The 19294-nt window shown below is 40.7% G+C and overlaps 1 protein-coding gene across 1 annotated transcript; it reads right to left on the bottom strand.

Moving 5' to 3' along the window:
• Positions 1–7164: 7164 nt before the first annotated feature.
• LOC103048436 (meteorin-like protein) lies at positions 7165–18599 on the bottom strand. The gene is made up of 4 exons (XM_007443907.3): positions 18279–18599; positions 15760–16169; positions 11456–11515; positions 7165–8301 (listed from the first exon to the last, which is right to left on the bottom strand). The coding sequence occupies exons 2-4, from the start codon at positions 16091–16093 to the stop codon at positions 7985–7987; spliced, it is 711 nt and encodes a 236-aa protein (XP_007443969.3). The 5' UTR covers positions 16094–16169; positions 18279–18599; the 3' UTR covers positions 7165–7984.
• Positions 18600–19294: the final 695 nt, after the last annotated feature.

Genomic DNA, 19294 nt, shown 5'->3' with positions numbered 1-19294 from the left:
CGATTAACGGGGGTCTCTCGGAGGCCCTCGTCATCCCCCTTTATCCAAGCTTTGTCATGGGCCTACATCTGTCAGGACCATGTTTCCCAGGCTTTTCTCAGATGCTGCTTATTGTAAATAATGGGTTTATTCAGGCTCGTTATTGGACTTTGTGTGGGAGACACATTTGTCTATCGTTTTATGGCGTAACCATTCCATTTACATAAAATATGGGCAATTATGTGAATAACTCCCACTCCCAAAGGCTGTGGGAGGGAGGAACCTCCATTAAAATAATAAAAAGCTAATTGAAAAGCAGGAGATAACTTAGAAGTAAATGTCCATAGCAGGGATTCATGATCTGAACTTGATTCAAGATTCACTATCTGGATGCAACTGAGAAGCTAAACAACTCTGTTAGGAATGCTATAAATGATCATTGCTTTAAGCCATTTCACATACAGTGGGGCAAAAAAGTATTTAGTCAGCCACCAATTGTGCAAGTTCTCCCACTTAAAAAGATGAGAGAGGCCTGTAATTTTCATCATAGGTATACCTCAACTATGAGAGACAAAATGGGGGAAAAAATCCAGAAAATCACATTGTCTGATTTTTAAAGAATTTATTTGCAAATCATGGTGGAAAATAAGTATTTGGTCAATATCAAAAGTTCATCTCAATACTTTGTTATATATCCTTTGTTGGCAATGACAGAGGTCAAATGTTTTCTGTAAGTCTTCACAAGGTTTTCACACACACTTGCTGGTATTTTGGCCCATTCCTCCATGCAGATCTCCTCTAGAGCAGTGATGTTTTGGGGCTGTCGCTGGGCAACACGGACTTTCAACTCCCTCCAAAGGTTTTCCATGGGGCTGAAATCTGGAGACTGGCTAGGCCACTCCAGGACCTTGAAATGCTTCTTACGAAGCCACTCCTTCGTTGCCCGGGCGGTGTGTTTGGGATCATTGTCATGCTGAAAGACCCAGCCACGTTTCATCTTCAATGCCCTTGCTGATGGAAGGAGGTGTTCACTCAAAATCTCACGATACATGGCCCCATTCATTCTTTCCTTTACACGGATCAGTCATCCTGGTCCCGTTGCAGAAAAACAGCCCCAAAGCATGATGTTTCCACCCCCATGCTTCACAGTAGGTATGGTGTTCTTTGGATGCAACTCAGCATTCTCCTCCAAACACAACAAGTTTGAGTTTAGACCAAAACGTTCTACTTTGGCTTCATCTGACCATATGACATTCTCCCAATCCTCTTCTGGATCATCCAAATGCTCTCTAGCAAACCTCAGACGGGCCCAGACATGTACTGGCTTAAACAGGGGGACACATCTGGCACTGGAGGATTTGAGTCCCTGGTGGCGTTGTGTGTTACTGATGGTAGCCTTTGTTACTTTGGTCCAGCTCTCTGCAGGTCATTCACTAGGTCCCCCCATGTAGTTCTGGGATTTTTGCTCACCATTCTTGTGATCATTTTGACCCCACGGGGTGAGATCTTGCGTGGAGCCCCAGTTCAAGGGAGATTATCAGTGGTCTTATATGTCTTCCATTTTCTAATTATTGCTCCCACAGTTGATTTCTTCACACCAAGCTGCTTGTCTCTTGCAGATTCAGTCTTCCCAGCCTGGTGCAGGTCTACAATTTTGTTTCTGGTGTCCTTCAACAGCTCTTTGGTCTTGGCCATAGTAGAGTTTGGAGTGTGACTGAGGTTGTGAACAGGTGTCTTTTATACTGATAACAAGGTCAAACAGGTGCCATTACTACAGGTAACAAGTGGAGGACAGAGGAGCCTCTTAAAGTAGTAGTTACAGGTCTGTGAGAGCCAGACATCTTGCTTGTTTGTAGGTGACCAAATACTTATTTTCCACCATGATTTGCAAATAAATTCTTTAAAAATCAGACAATGTGATTTTCTGGATTTTTCCCCCCCATTTTGTGTCTCATAGTTGAGGTATACCTATGATGAAAATTACAGGCCTCTCTCATCTTTTTAAGTGGGAGAACTTGCACAATTGGTGGCTGACTAAATACTTTTTTGCCCCACTGTAAAATGTTTTTGCTGGAGAACTACAACTTGGATCTTGTTTCTGATTATGGATATTTGCGTATGCCCCATTGTTAACTGTCAGGAGCCCTATGGGATTCAAGTTGAATAAATAAATTAGTATTTTTTCTGGAAATGCCTATGGGACTAATAGGGGACCCAGTGCCATTACCTTTAGTCAGATTATACCAGTGCTTGTTTTGTAAATTGCTTGCTTGGTTTTTTAAAATCCAAACGAGATGAGGCAGAGAATCTGGACGGCACTAAGAGATGTAAGTGCCAATTCCCATTGTATTACATCCCCTTGTATTAGTATATGGATTAGGTTTAAATAAAACCAAAGAAACCCCTTCTACTTCTTGTTTTCTATAGGGTGATGAAAACATTAAACCACACTGATCTACGTATTACTGTAGGGCATCTGGTTGGTTTTGTTTCACTTTTTCCATGATTATCAGGGTGATCATATTTTATGTAGATGGTGATGTAACCTCTCTGTTGCCTGCATAAATAGATGGAAGAATACCTTAGCTATAAAGCTCCTGCAGGAATTTGTCAACTTCTGCTCCCATTCTTACCTAAACAGAGCTGTGTGGGATAAATGTATAATATAAATAAAGTTGAAATGCTCCAAGATACAATTATATACATATGTACATATGCATCAAATTGTTTCCTTGTGAGGGGTTATGCTGAGTGCAGAAAAGTAGTAAGCCAAAGAAATTAAAGGCATGAAAGATGAAAAGGGAAAGGGAACAATCATGTGCCCTGATCACCATGATATAAGGGCCCATGGATATAGTGATTTCTCATCCATTGTGGGGTTGGTCAGTCAAGGCTTTCACATATTGCTTGGAAATAAGAAAGGAAAGAGTTGATTACCAGACTTAGTCACATTCGTGGCACGTGCAGCCCTTCCTGCTGCCCAAAAGGACAGCACTTGTCAGTTTTGGCACACATGGCCAGCAGGCCAGCAAAATGCCCATTTTAACAAGTATGTTCCTGCTATTTTATGCAAGCTAGGATCACTAGTCTAGAGACTGCCCAGCAAGCCAGCTAAGAGGCACATGCAGTGTACTGACCCTCAGGCTAATGAAATGGGTAGTCTTACCGTTCCTACATGTTTTCTGTGCTTCTGGAAGGCGGCTCACATTAAATGTATACAGCAATTGTCCCCAGTCTACAGATTATTTTCATGATGCCTTTAATCCAAGCTTATAGATATTTCAGAAACATCATGTTTTAGCTCAGTTAGAAATAAACCCAAAGAGTGTTGTAGCATTTAGTACTAATATTGATGGGCCAAGAGACACACCTCAGCAAAGGTCCTGCTAATCACTCTGGGAGCCCATTGTGCTGAGGTGTTCCTTACGATGTGAATTAGACCTGAAAGACAAGATTGCAATAAGATGTTTTCATTTCTTTTCTAAAAATATAAATATAAATTTGGTAAATAAATAAATAAATAAAAATAAATAAATAAATAAATGAGAAAGAAAGAAAGAAAGAAAGAAAGAAAGAAAGAAAGAAAGAAAGAAAGAAAGAAAGAAAGAAAGGAAGAAAGGAAGAAAGGAAGAAAGAAAGAAAGGAAGGACACAACTGGTGAAATAGAGACATCTAGTGCTAATCTGTGTGACAAAACTGTTTCTATAGCGTTGCACCCTTCATGAGTGCCATTCAAATGGGGCAGATAGCTGCCATGAAGGTGCATGTCATGTAGCAGATGAACAGGCATTATTAATATGCTCATCTGGTACTCATGGCTGTTTTTTTTTTTTTTAAAGGCCAGAGTTCCCGCTGTGGATTGCCTTTTTTTAAGGATGATGGGAAAGCTTGGATTAGAGGGGGAGAAACCTGACATTAAAACTTCAGAAGGTCTGATATCATGGCATAATCTGCTTAGTCCTGGAGCAAAGGGTGAGGATGCCTCTATTTTAAAGGAAAAATAGGGGAAATGCAAATGCTCCCCTTTTCTGGCTTGTTGGCAGATTGATGAAGTCTTGGTTCTGAAATCAAGAGGCTCTGTTAGAGAACAAAGACAGAATCATCTTGTTAGATTAAGTCTAGTTAAATCCCACTGAGCGTATAGGCGCTTATTCCACGCCCCCCCCCCAATTCCCACTATATCCAACTTCCAAACACTCCACTATATACAGTGGGGCAAAAAAGTATTTAGTCAGCCACCAATTGTGCAAGTTCTCCCACTTAAAAAGATGAGAGAGGCCTGTAATTTTCATCATAGGTATACCTCAACTATGAGAGACAAAATGGGGGAAAAAATCCAGAAAATCACATTGTCTGATTTTTAAAGAATTTATTTGCAAATCATGGTGGAAAATAAGTATTTGGTCACCTACAAACAAGCAAGATGTCTGGCTCTCACAGACCTGTAACTACTTCTTTAAAAGGCTCCTCTGTCCTCCACTTGTTACCTGTAGTAATGGCACCTGTTTGACCTTGTTACCAGTATAAAAGACACCTGTCCACAACCTCAAACAGTCACACTCCAAACTCTACTATGGCCAAGACCAAAGAGTTGTTGAAGGACACCAGAAACAAAATTGTAGACCTGCACCAGGCTGGGAAGACTGAATCTGCAATAGGCAAGCAGCTTGGTGTGAAGAAATCAAATGGAAGACATACAAGACCACTGATAATCTCCCTTGAACTGGGGCTCCATGCAAGATCTCACCCCGTGGGGTCAAAATGATCACAAGAACGGTGAGCAAAAATCCCAGAACCACACGGGGGGACCTAGTGAATGACCTGCAGAGAGCTGGGACCAAAGTAACAAAGGCTACCATCAGTAACACACTATGCTGCCAGGGACTCAAATCCTGCAGTGCCAGATGTGTCCCCCTGCTTAAGCCAGTATATGTCCGGGCCTGTCTGAAGTTTGCTAGAGAGCATTTGGATGATCCAGAAGAGGATTGGGAGAGTGTCATATGGTCAGATGAAACCAAAGTAGAACGTTTTGGTCTAAACTCAACTTGTTGTGTTTGGAGGAGAATGCTGAGTTGCATCCAAAGAACACCATACCTACTGTGAAGCATGGGGGTGGAAACATCATGCTTTGGGGCTGTTTTTCTGCAAAGGGACCAGGACGACTGATCCGTGTAAAGGAAAGAATGAATGGGGCCATGTATCGTGAGATTTTGAGTGAACACCTCCTTCCATCAGCAAGGGCATTGAAGATGAAACGTGGCTGGGTCTTTCAGCATGACAATGATCCCAAACACACCGCCCAGGCAATGAAGGAGTGGCTTCGTAAGAAGCATTTCAAGGTCCTGGAGTGGCCTAGCCAGTCTCCAGATCTCAACCCCATGGAAAACCTTTGGAGGGAGTTGAAAGTCCGTGTCACCCAGTGACAGCCCCAAAACATCACTGCTCTAGAGGAGATCTGCATGGAGGAATGGGCCAAAATACCAGCAACAGTGTGAAAACCTTGTGAAGACTTACAGAAAACGTTTGACCTCTGTCATTGCCAACAAAGGATATATAACAAAGTATTGAGATGAACTTTTGATATTGACCAAATACTTATTTTCCACCATGATTTGCAAATAAATTCTTTAAAAATCAGACAATGTGATTTTCTGGATTTTTTCCCCCATTTTCTCTCTCATAGTTGAGGTATACCTATGATGAAAATTACAGGCCTCTCTCTTCTTTTTAAGTGGGAGAACATGCACAATTGGTGGCTGACTAAATACTTTTTTGTCCCACTGTATTTCCAAACATTCTTATATGCATGTAATAAAGTGGGCAGAAGCAAGCTCTAATTTTCAGTTCTTGTGGCAAACATTCGTTCTTCACCATAGATCACACGCTTCCCACTATCTTTCTATAGGCAGTTGCAAGTGTTAAAGTTCAATCTTCCCATCGTTTCAGTTTCCAGCCAACAACATGGCATCATTAGCACACAAAATTGCACATACATTCATGTTCCTGCCAACATCTCTCTGACATAATCACAGGTGTTCCTTACACATTTCTGCACAGACATATCAACCAACAAAGGGACAGTACACATCCTAATTGTATTCCTGGCTCAATGTTGAACCATTTGCTAAGCAGTCTATTGAGTCTCAAATGTGTTTTCCTTCAGTCATACACTGCTCTTACACCACTGAGCAACCAACCTTCATCTCCGTAATTGTGTAAAACATTCTGTAATTCAAGCCTGTTCACTTTATCAGATGCTTTCTCTAAATCAACAAACATACAGTAAACCTTTTCACTTACATATATCCTGCATATCTATCAACAGACTACGTTTCGCTCCTAGTTGGTAAGACGCAGGTAACTGTATGTTGGCTTGCAATGTGGTGTCTCAGTTAGAGACCCTCCTTTGCACAGAATAACAGGAGTATGCTTGAGACAATAGTGTCCTATGTTGGTGTTGTGGCATCCTGGCCAGAAAGTTCTGAAACTAACTAGTATATTGTAGTAGTAACTAACTAGTATACTGTCCAGGAATATTACCTGACAGACCGTCTCACCCCCATTACATCGACCCATCCCACCCAGTCAAGCAGAAAGGGTATGCTGTGGACCCCGCTGACGAAAGAATGTCGACTGGTGGGGCCCAGGAGGAGAGCCTTCTCTGCCATGGCCCCTGCTCTGTGGAATACCTTCCCCCCAGAGGTGGGGCAGGCCCCTACTCTCTCAACCTTCCAGAAAGCAGTTAAGACCTGGCTCTGCCAACTGGCATGGGGCAAGAAAAGGGACAACCAACCCTGGGGGTGGCTAGCACCTTGAAGATGCTCCTGTATGTTAATATCCTTTTTACCAGCACCATCTTGGAAGATATTACTATTTATGTATGTATTTGGTTTTTCTTGTATTTTTCTTGTATTTTAATTAATATTCTTTGTTTTTACTGTAAACCACCCAGAGTCACTTCCTAGTGAGATAGGCAGTGGCCAAATTTGAAATATAAATAAAAATAAATAAAAATGTTGCATGTGTCCTAGGTACAAATAAAGCTGATTATCTAGTCTGTAACTTCTCCAAAAAGCATTATTTATTTGTTTGCTTATTTATTTTGTAAGGCTGCCCATCTCACCATAGAGGCTCTGCGTGGCTAATAGCACACAAAAACAACCAAAAAAATAATATCAGCAACAATATACACAGCCCCAAATCCATAATAAAAACAACAATAAAAGACCACATATCATGGGCTGAAACTAACTTTCCCCACACCCAGGAACACAAACAGGTCTTTGATGGAGCCAGGTCCTGCATGTGGTGGACTCCTTCTGGAGGCCCCATCTAGTCTTAGACCTTAGGCCTTCATCGCTGGGGAACAACAATTCAACAAAAAGTTTAAAATATGAAATATTTATAAATCTTCAAATAACTTAATTGAATATAAGGGACAACTTTGTCATCACAAAGTGGTACGTGAAAGTTGATATATATTTGATCTGAGAAAAAAAAAAATTCTCTTAGGATTTCCATCTCTGCCTCAAAGTACACTCCAAACTCTAGAATGGAGATAACTCCTTTAAATTGTTAGAAACCATTAAATCAACAAGGTTCCTATCTTCTTCATCCCAAATACTCAATAGAATAAAATCCCCTTTAACTGGGATGCTTTCTCTTTTTTATATAACATGTTCTTTGAATTTTAGACCCAACAATCACTAGTCATTTTTCTGCCTTTTTATTAGCAAAGTGCTTTCCATGTATTGTTTGCCCTCACAACAACCCTGTGAGGTAGGTCATTGCTCTTCTGATTTTACAGAAGGGGAACTGAAATGAGATGAAGCCAATTAACCCAAGATACCACATTAATTCCATGACAGAGGAAGACTTGAAGCTAAGTCTCCCTGGCACCCACGCACATTTCTTTTAGTGCTCCATCTATGTCAATAATTGGGACCATTCCTCTATACACACAAACTGTTCTGAAACCAGTTATCTTGATCAAGGTTGGCAGGCATCAGTCACGCTGAAATTCACAAGGATTTGCTCCTCTCTCTCTGGCAGTTTGATAGACAGCACAGAAGTCTTTAAATCTTGGGGCGCAGCCCAACCACCCTTCGCCAAAGTGCTCATTGCCTATGAAGAGGAAATCCCCAGCACCTTTCTTCACCCTACACTGCAGGAGGGTCTTGATGGGTCCTCGCCACTCGCCCGTGGTTTCTTCTGGCTGGAAGATCCGGTTTTTCTGCCTGTAGACTCTGTCCACGCTAACGTCAACCTGAGTCACATGATTTTCTGAATCATGGCTAATGTTTTGGATTGTTCCTCTCACCACTAGGCATAAAGACAAAACAGAAATGGCCACTTAAAGTAGAGGTGCTTCTTTACGACCCCTCACAACTGAAAGAAATGCTTCATATAAAAAGATGAAGGGGCAACATTCTATCTAATGTGTTACTGTTTGAGGCCAGCTACACATTCTTCTTACAGAAGAAGTGCTATAGCTGTAATTTTCTTTTTCCACAAAGAAACCACACAATCCCAAGCTGAACTGGGGATACAGAGAAAGATTCCTCAATTTAAACCGCTCTCTCCCAGAATAATTTTTTTTGGGGGGGTATGTATATTATCTTTAGCAGATGATATAAGAATGGATACTCCCCTTCCCAAGCAGCATTATGAAGAAAAAAAGTATATTCACAATATAATGTAAAAAAAATGCCCTTAATCCTGACAGAGCAGTTTTTGAGGATAGGACGCAGAACTATCTTAGTTAACCCCTGAGACAGACTGTGGATTTATCTTCTGGAAGCCAGGCAGTTCTATGAACTCTACGACCAGCTGACTATAGCCTCCAGAGCAGCCTTTCCCTAAAAGGAAGAATAACAATGACTTTTCCCACCCCAGAGATCATCTAAAGCCTTCCAAAGGACAATAGAGAGCCAGCACATTTAGAAATTAATTTATTCTAACTCAGAACAGCCAGCTGGAGGCTACACAGGCTCAGAGGAAGCTTGGGGGAGATTACAGTAGAATCCGTGGCTAATCTCGGATGCTAAACAGGACTGGCCTCGGTTAGGGCTTGGTTAGGTCATCAGCAGGAATCACTGGGCTCTAGGCTTCACTAAGGGAGCTGAAAAAACATCCTAGGAGAAGGATATTCTCAGCAAACCCCTTTCATAATGTTGTCAGGAAAACTGCATGCAGATAGCTAACAGCAGTCAAGCTTGACTCCAAGGTGGGCCTCACCTTTTCACTGTGTAAATAAATGTCTCCTAAGAGCCATCCAAGCCAACTGGCAACACTGCAGGAAAAAGGTTGTTTTGAAGCCATGAGCATTGGCTGTACAAGGATCCACCACACACTCACTTGATTCTGTGGCATTTGCCATAAGGACCTAAATTTTAGATTCCCAGGCTTGGGTTCCCACCCTACACTGAACTAAAAACAAGTTTACTACATGATAGGCTAGCATGTTGCACAACCCTAACTCATCTGATTAGTACACGGTTCAGCAAACTCAGCAAAGAAACCACTGGGTTAGTGAAGTAGATGATGATGAGGTAATGGATCAGCAAGTTGGACAAACCCGGCTTACAGCAGAATTTGGGTTCTAAGAGGTAGCATGGAGAGACCCACTGTATTCTGCACACATATGTCTGGTGTGGCCTGACAAACCCTCCCTTGCATAAAAGAAGTGGGAGGAGGGAAGCTGTTGGTGAAATAAATTGATCCTTCTCTCTCACACACACACACACACACACACACACACACACACACACAAGACAGGAGATTTTTTTGCCAAGCCTGCAGTTCTCAAAGGATGATTCCCATTTCCAGCTCCAAAAATCAAATAATCAATTATGGAATCTGTTTGCAAAACAAGGCATTATTTAAATCTTTCCTTTCAAGGATAATTATTTACCTCATGTCATAGACACAAAGAATGTATTTAGCATGATTTCAGGAACCTTCTTTGCTAATCCAATTTCCTGAGAACGCTAGGCTTTTAGCAGAACAGATGTCTCCTTTTGTGCTACGCTTGCTCCCTACCCCCATGAGCATTTTTTTTACCCAGATAAACTCAAGCCAGTTGATCAGCTATAAGGCCCTTATTCCTCATGCTCCAAGATACTCCTGTCCAGCCCAGAGCATCTCTGACTTAAGAACAAGTGACAGAGCACCTCTGCCTTAAGAACCATAAAGCTCCAGCTCACTTTGGGGGTCATTAACGCTTTCATTAGGAGCTATTTTCTCTAATCCCCCGAAAAATCTGATGATGGCAATTGGTGAACTCAGGACAGGGACAGCAACCCATAAATAGAGTCAGTTCAAAGAGCTATTTTTTCTGGTCTGTTGTTGGTCTCAATATCAAAGCCCCTCATTGTGTGCTCTTCAACACCACATCTGTCTCCCCAGATTTTGTGTTTGCATGGTGCAAAGAAGGAGCATGCCTTGCTTGGGACCCAATAATAACTTCATCGAGCAAAACCAGAGGGCTTGATGACCTCTACAAGGAAGTAAGAGAAGAAAGGAAATGATCAAGCAACTTTAGCAGAGGAATGCCAAGTACTGGCGTTCAGAATATGCTGCGTTCAGGAAACTGCAATAGAGTATTGTTCTGATCAGCAAGTATCTCTTCTGACTGTGAAGCAGAATTTCTTTTCTGATTCTTAGAAAAAGGGGGGGGGGAGCAGAGATGGATTAAATGTGAGGAATCATCTACATGCAAAGCCTAGGCTCTGCCACTAAGCAACAGCCAACCCACCAATGTTTCATTATTATTCCTTAATTGTCTTTATTAATTTCATTTATAAACCACTCTTCCTCTTTGAGCCCTGAAAATGCAATCTACTTTTAAACATTTGTGTTACTTCTGTCTCCCTCCCTCCCTTCCTTCCTTCTCCTCTCACTAATATTTTCTTCCTGGCTCTGCTCTTTCCCTAGCAGCAATGCCTTACATAAAATACAGCAAAAAAGTCATGATTTTGTGATCCCGAGATGGATCAGATCCCAATTTTAGAGGTATATGACTAAACAAGTACAGAGTTGTTCAGTGGCTGGAGTAGTTATATGTTCAAAAGCCCAAGATGTGGCATCTTGTGGACTGTGAGCCCCAAAAGTAATATAAATTGAATAAAAATAAATAAATTTAAAACTTTGTTTTTTTAAAAAAAGCTTATGCAAAGATACATTTCTTAGTCTTCATAGAGCCACCAGACTCCTTACTGCCTCTCTGGAAGAGCTCCAAATTATTCTAGTTTTTGGTGTTACAAGAAGTGATAGTGTTATCTGGTTCTGTTTGTAGGAATGCATCTCAGTGAGGCATGTGATCAATATTAACTTTGCTCAAGAAAAACGTTCATTTTGGAACACTAGAACAGTTTCTTAATATATGTAAATCACTTATCCTACTTAAACATCAGTCACCAAGAAAGCAAGACAATCAGCAAGGTTGTCAGCTATCTCAAAAATTATTTTTACTTACCAAAATCACTGCTGCAAATGGCCATGAGAAGCTCCATGTTATCACAAGGACGGCACATAACTGGACAAAAAAAATTATAACAGAAGCATAGAATTTCACTAGTGATGGCTCTGTAACATCTGTTCTATCTAGATTTAATTTATTTATCCAATTCAAGTATTGCCTAACTCAAGAATGATGCTGGGCGGCTCACAACATAACAAACAAAATAAAATACAATATGACTAAGAAACAAAAAAAACAAGCTAAACAGAGGACAACTAAAAAATAAAGAACAAAATGGCAAATCTAGCCAAAACACAGAAAACATATATAGATGAAGCTTGATATGAAGATAAACTCCTTCAGCAGAGCCACTGGTATTTGCGCCATTAAGAAGCAAAGTGCTTCCCTATTATTATTTCCCTAATCTTCACAACAGACTTGAAACTTTACACAATGTTTCTAGATCTGGTTATTTGTAACTCAGTGGCCACATACAGTCATAACCTTGTAGAGGGAATAGGGAATGGCCTTGAAGGACAGGAGGAAGAGCTGCTACCAAGGCAACAATCAGGTAAGAGGGGCTTGAGCCCAGGCCAAGAAAATAACTTGAGAAAATGTCTCAGACAAGCCCCTCCCTAGATCACATGAAGATAAAGGGAGGCAGGGGAAAACATATTTAGACTTGCAAGATTCTGTTACTATAGCTGTTCCAGTAAAAGTAGTCTTGTAGTGGCATTGATATGGCATTGATTTCTTAGTCTGGACTACAGGCTGACAAATCTCTCCTTACCATGCAATGCATTTAGCCACTCGGTAAGCCAGCATGGAGATTTTCTCTGTGGAGACTTTTAAAGGACACCAAGTTTGCAAACCTCACTTTCTAATCAGTTTTAGAAATTGGTCATTAACTACTACTAAGCTATTAGAGACGTTTGGAACAAGAAGTTCAAAAATACCAAGTGAGTCTGCCTTCAGTCCTGAATGAAAGAAAATTTTAATTGTAAGTGTAAGAATTTAAAGAATCTGAAATAAACAACAAAAAGCTAAATAAGATTTTGATCTTAGAAAATTATAAATGGACTAAGGGTCCAGATAAAATTGGAATATTGAAACTTTTACAATAAGATTTTGGAAATAATTATAAACAGCTTCTCATGGGAAATAGATTCTGTTTTGGTTTTTACAAGACATAATAAAGATAAGCAATTTCATGATTTCAAAAACTGGACTAAAGATTTAGGTAGAGGAAAGATATACAAGCCTGTAAAATGTTGCACAACATTGTAACAATAAAAAGACTACAGGGATCTTTTGAAGAATGGAATCAGAAAATAGTAGCCACAACATCAACAATGTCAGTAATGATGTCTGTGTCTATGGATAGACTATGTCCAAAAGATGTTACTGAAGAAATGACAGATGTAGAACAAATTTTATCTGACAAGATAGAGATGGTATCGAAAGTGGATTTACAACTAATAGCCCAAGAGAATGACTCAGAAAAGGATGTTTTACGGGATCTACAAAAGAAACTGGCTGAGGTTTTAAAATTTAAAAAGGAAATACAAATGACAAACCAAAAGTGTGATGTGGATAATTTTTCCCTGTTGGATTTACAAAAGAGGCTTGTTAAAGCCTTCAAGAACTCTGTGTGATGGGACAAAGAAGAAATGAAGAGAAATCAAATCCTGTGACAATATTTAAATGAACTAAAAATTAAGACTGGTAGAAGTGAAAGAAAGGAATATAAAATTGGCTTATTTGATCAAGGTTAAAATAAGATATGTTGTTACTTCCAGCAACCTTTTATGGACTTTCTGCTGACACCAGGACTGAAAAGATGATGCTTTATGGATTTGTTCATAGATAAGAGATGGGATGAAGAGTAATGTTTGTAACCTTAGAGGGAGTGAAGAGTCTCTAAATTTGTTTATACTTGTGATGAAGGTTGGAAGTCACTTCTTTATATATAGATTTTCCTCTTTCTTTATCATATTCTTACTTCTCTCTTTGTTCTTGCACTATTTACTCTTTCTATTCTCTTTTCTTTAAGTTTAATTTTTATTATATTTTATTATTATATACATAAAAAGAGAAATCAGATCATTTGAATCATCATTAGGTAAAACATGAACGTACTCACCTTCTACCTCAGTTCATAATCTGGCCCAGAGGTTTTGAAAGAAGCTACAAAACACCACAACACAGCTTAATTTTTTCCTTCCATTATTGGAGCTTGTTTTTATCATTGTCCAACTGGCCCTCCTCCTTCTTTTCTAGCAAGAACTCGCAAGATTTTTTATTACAAATATGGATCTCCAAAGGAATGGCTGCTTTTAATCTATATAGCTTAATAGGAAAGTATGCACTAGACAGGGAAACTTCCTTTTAATCAACTGACTGGGGGAAGGGCAAGTTCATTATCAATGGAAATCAGTTAAATTGAAGAGTGTACCACTGCAGCAATTTTCTGTCCTTTATGTAACGAAATTATTTGTATCATTTACATCATATGCATAATGAGATAATTTTGGAATGATGTAATCAACAGAATTTGGTCCCCTACATGTGAAGCGTGCTGAAGTGAGGTCCAATAAATCAAAGTTTCACTCTGTGTATCTGTTAATTTTATTGAGTTAAATTTTCCTGGGGAGGGGAGATAAGCAACTTGGACATGCTAGTTGAAAAGCTGGATAACATTAAATTATGTTAAGTGAATGACACAAAGAACAAGGAGCCTGCCTCTATGCTACTGCCAGTACATTCTGACTGGACTTTTTTAACTTGATTCATACATGAATTTGACATAGGGGTAAGTGGTGTGCTGATTAAATCTGCAGATCATACAAAACTATTCAGGTGGTAAAAAACAACAGTGATCTGTCAAATGGGAAACACTACTGAGATTTTTAAAAAGCAATTAAAATCTGGTTATTTCAGCAGGGCTTTGAGGGAGAAATAAATTGGGAGAGATTGCTCCTGTGAATGAATCTTGATTATCCTGATTTTTATTGTTCCTCTGCATGGGAAGAGGTAGTTACTAACTTTCTTAATGATATATTTATTTGGATGGATATCTTTGATGCTTGAGTCTTGTTTATGTATAGTAGGACTGTAAGCTGTCCACATGAGAAAGCACCCCATAAAATACTAACTTCAGATATCTACTAATGGGATCCAAACTGTTTGAAGAGAGAAGAAATGGGAACATGTAGACTCTGTTTGACAGTGTGAATGGCAAGTTCCATCATCCTAGCAATCACGAAGAAAGAAACTGAAAATACTGAAATGCCTTTATATAAGAACCCTACAGTATGTCCAAATCTGGAATATTGTGTATAGTTCTAGTTGTCACATTTGAAAAAGGATAAAACAGAGCTGGAAAGTGCAGAAGAGGACACCCAAAATGATAAGGGGGCTTGAACACCCTCTCGGAGGGAAAAGTCTACAATGTCTGGGTCTCCTTAACTACTAAGGCTGTTGAGGAGACATAATCAAAATGTATCAAATCAAGGAGGGCATGGAAACAGTGAGGAGGGCAAAGCTCTCTCAAAACACTAAGACTCAGGGTCATCCAATAAAGCTGGCCAGAAAGAGTTTTAGAACAGAGAAAGAAAGAAACTTCTTCATGTAGTACTTCATATGGACTTCATATAATCAACCATAGAATTCATTTCCACAGGACATGGTAATGGCCACCAACTAGGGTGGCTTTAATGGGGGGACTAGATAAATCTATGCAGGGCAGATCCCTCAAGAGTAATCCAAATATCAGTTGTAGGGGAACAATGGCAGGAGAGGGTTACATCTCCATCTCTTTTTGTGAGCACTTGGCGATTACCGAAAAAATGAAAAATGAAGCAAAATGATGGATGAAGACAGACCTTGGCCTGGTCCCAAAGATGGCTGCCACTCCTCTAGAAATTGGAATAGGTCTGGGGCAAGCTTGGAAACTTCTATTCTTGGCAGGCTTTCTTGTTGCTCAGAACTTCACAGGAAAGATTGACAAATGTTGAAAGAGTGCCCCCTTTTTGGCAGTAGCCATCATTCTCCATGGAATCAGCTACCTAACATGGCTCACCAGGTGTGCTTTTAGCTTTAAGGAAAGCAGTAAAAGGAATCTGCTTTTGAAATGGCTGACTGATCAACTCAATTTAGAAATGGCTGCTACTTCTAGCTTTGTTAATTGTTCTTACTCAATGGGTAGCTGATTGTTTCAGCATTGACTTTTTAAACTTTATTTTGGAAGATTTACTGCTTTGAAAGAATGAAACAAACTTAAAGAACTGTTAACAAGCCAATTCCTTTCTGAACTTTACCTTCCACAAGGGCCACTTTCTGGAAGTCTGGACTTGTGGCACTCCGGTTGCTAAGCAGTTCATACTGGAAGCTGGCAGTCTTGCAGCTGATGTCCTTCTGAGGAGTGGCCTGTAAGAAGAGGGCCACTCGCTGAGGGGTGTGGCTGCTAAAGCATGAGACTTGGTGCTGCCGTGACTCTTCAGCCTCGCCCACCAGCAGGCGCAACTGTTCTCCATTCTCCACATAGAGGTTGGCACCTTGAAAATTGTGGGAAGGTTTGATGCAGACAGTGGTGTGTTGGGTACTTGAGAGGTTGGGCTCCAAGATGACACGGAGGGCTCGTGTCGGATACATCCATTCCAGGAAGCCTTCAGTACAGCGGAGGTGGACCTGTTCCACTGCACGGGAATGTGGTTCCCAATTCAAACCACTGAGGAAAAGAAAAGGATGAACCATAATGTAAAATTATGTAAAAAAAGTATGTAAAAAAATTATGTAAAAAAATATGCAAAAAACAACAACAACAACAACAACACATAACGTAAAATCTACCTAAAGGGTAGACCAACAGTTTAATCCTATGAGGGTGGCCAGGTTCAGATCACTAAATGAATCATGTTTCTCTAACTTCAAAGAACTCATAATTTCATCCAGGTAATGTTTTCTACCATTAGGAGAGCTGAAGCCATTACATTCTTGAATGGCCACCTCAAAGGAGAGATTGGGCAAACTTGGTTCACACTGATCCTTACATGTCACCCGGTGTAGAGAATCATGGAGGTGACCTTGACAGAAATAGGCAAGGACCACTACATAAGCAAAGAGGGCCAAAATATTCCTTAAGTCTTGGGAAACAAAGCGATATTCAGAAGTGGCTCAGGCAAATGTCTTCCTGATTCACTGGAATAAAAGAAGCAGGGGAGGTAGAGCTCAGTCAGACTTGCAAGATTTTGTTACTGTAGTCAATCTCAGTAAAGCATAGTACTGGTCTTCCTGTGGAATTGATTTTCTGGTCTGATCTACCTAGAGGAGCTAGCACCCAGGAACTGTGAATGACTTCCTCTATCCTGAATCCTGTACCACAAAGTATTTTTGAAATTCCACCAAACTGCAAAAGTGCTCCGCTATCTAATAAAGGGCAGTGGGACAGATAGAGCAGGCTGCCACCTGAGACAGTAAAATTCAAAGTTCTTTTGGTATTTACTTAGCTGTATAGTTCTCTGGGTGGGGATTCTGATCTCTTACAAAAAGGGTTGCCCACATTCTTTTTCATACATATTTGCATTTAAGATAGCTACAGGAGAGATCAAGCCAAAGACCTTCAAATTCCCCTCCTTAGCTCTGAAAAAAAAATCAGATACCACTGGTATATCCATACTCTTTTCCAACCTGGAATCCTCCAGATCTCTCAGACTACAACTTCCCAGAATGGCATCCAACATTGCTGGCTAGGAATTCTCAGAGTTGTAGTACCTGGCTGGGGAAGCTGATATATCACACCCCTACCCGCCCCCCCAAAAAAATTCCTGGGACAGGGTGACTCAAAGGCAGACAATCAAAATTGCCTCCAAATAAAGTGGAGCTAAAATCAGTATGGAATAGCAGGTCTGACACAGACTTTTTAATTGTCTCTGATTTCTTATCAGTGTCAGATTCAAAATGACCAAGGAGTTTTGGGTAAAGCTAAGATACCGAATAATAATGATATATCAGAATTCAGCTTATAGGTGAAATATCAAACTGCTCATGCCTTCAGGCTTCAGAATTCAGCCCCGACCATGGCCATATTTATAATTAATGCATTCATCATGGTGTTTCATATAAATGACATTTAACATATAAATATTTATATGGATTTGATTACATCAAATTAAATGGGTTTATAAAAAATAAATATGCATGTTTAATTAGCACGCCACAGGCATGGTGCAGTAAAGTCTTTTAAAATCCCACTTATTGCAATGGGTGATGTTCTCATTGCAATCAATGAAAAGTAAAAGTATTTTTGGTAGCAGGGTGTGTGCTGTTAGTTTTGAAGTATCACTTTGAACGATATATGAATTAATTTAGCTGCAATTATTTATTAAATAATGACATGAATTAGGATAAAATCCAGCAATGTTAAGCAAGCATCAATTTCAGCTGGACAGTTCTTCTCTTTTACGTTCTGAGAGAGCTTAATCTTGCTAGAGGCTATTTTTAATTTTTATCATTTAATGACCGCAGGACGCCAAGAATTCGAAGGTGCAGGACTCCTGCTTGCCACAACTAATTTTAGGACAATAACCGCAATCCGCTATCAGATTACATTAATGGAATTTTCTGAGGTTCTAAATTCTGCGCAGTTGAGAGTTCGAGCAAGACAAGTCCAGATTCGATCGAACACGTACAGCCCACTACGCTTCGATTTTAAACTGGACTTCACTTCCCCGCGCCAGCCGTCGGAGGCGACAGCAATGCGCGACGGTCCCTCAGACGCATTGGCTCGCTGTCCCTCTTGCTTGGCGATCTCGCCCCCTCTCCGCCCACCTCCGCTTACCTGCCCTTCCAGCTGCAGTGGTCGCCCGCGCACGGCTGCAGCACCAGCAGGAGCAGCAGCGGCGGCGACAGAGGGAGCACAGAGCGCCTGCTCCAGACCTTCCCCCCCGGGCCATAAGGCCGCTTGAGCAGCCTCGGCCGGAGAGCCAGTGTGGAGCGCGCGCCCGCACACTCTACCAGCTGCGGGACGCGTAGAGGAGCGGCCGGCCCGCGCTTTCGGTTTTGGAGGGGGGGAGGGGGAGAGCAATGGAGAAGGTGGGGTGGCCGTCGCCTCAGGAGCAGGAGAACGGAATGAAAGAGGCAGCTTTCTCGTCCCGCTCTCCCGCCCCCGGTCTAATCTGCGGTTGATTGGACAGCTGCCCCTTCTTTTCTCGAAGCTCCAGAGATAGCTGACTCTCGCAACAGAACAACGGGCAAGAGAACCTCTTCTCTTCCACATTGCTTAATTCAAAATTACTCCCTTTATAGTTTAATGTTTAAGTTTAGGTTAGACCGATCTCCACTGGCCGACTGTGGTGTTGAAATGATATTTCTAGCTCTGTGAAGACGCTGTTGTATCAGGCTGCAAAAGAAGGACTGAGGAAAAGCAGGGCCGCCCTGAGTTCTACTAGAAGCAGAGTTTAATTAGTTTCATTAGCCTTAACCTCTTCCATCTGTTGCCAAAGAACAGCAGCAGTGCAGGAAGGAGGATTGTTTCCCAGGGCTGTTATGCAGATTAAGGAAAGAACAGATATGAGTTGAAAAGCCTATTTTATTTAGCAATATTGGTCTGCACATGTTGCATGCATATTATTTCTGGTGTTGATTTTATAATTGATAGATGGACTGTTGGCTGTTTCTTTTTAACAACTGACTGATTATGTGCTATCAAATCAGGGTTGATTTTTAGTGACCACATAGACTTTATTCGGGATGATTTATCCCAAACCTAGCCCTTCAGGTCCTCCAATGGTGCATCCATCGATTATAATCAAGTCATTCCACCTTGCTGCTGGTCATCTTTTTCTCTTTCCTTCC

Source organism: Python bivittatus, unplaced genomic scaffold (assembly GCF_059951505.1).
Source record: "Python bivittatus isolate LINGU-HERP-01145 unplaced genomic scaffold, Pbiv_v1 ctg000220_np1212, whole genome shotgun sequence".
Classification (NCBI taxonomy): domain Eukaryota; kingdom Metazoa; phylum Chordata; class Lepidosauria; order Squamata; family Pythonidae; genus Python; species Python bivittatus.
The sequence above is the reverse complement of the archived record's forward strand: the minus strand, read 5'-3'. Positions and strand labels throughout refer to the sequence as shown.

Coding starts and splice junctions, on each gene's coding strand:
- LOC103048436 (XM_007443907.3), bottom strand. CDS start 16,093: ATGTATCCGACACGAGCCCTCCGTGTCATCTTGGAGCCCAACCTCTCA. Junction 11,516..15,759: donor GAAAGTGGCCCTTGTGGAAG/GTAAAGTTCAGA, acceptor TTTTTTGTCCAG/TTATGTGCCGTCCTTGTGAT. Junction 8,302..11,455: donor CATTTGCAGCAGTGATTTTG/GTAAGTAAAAAT, acceptor CTTTATGCCTAG/TGGTGAGAGGAACAATCCAA.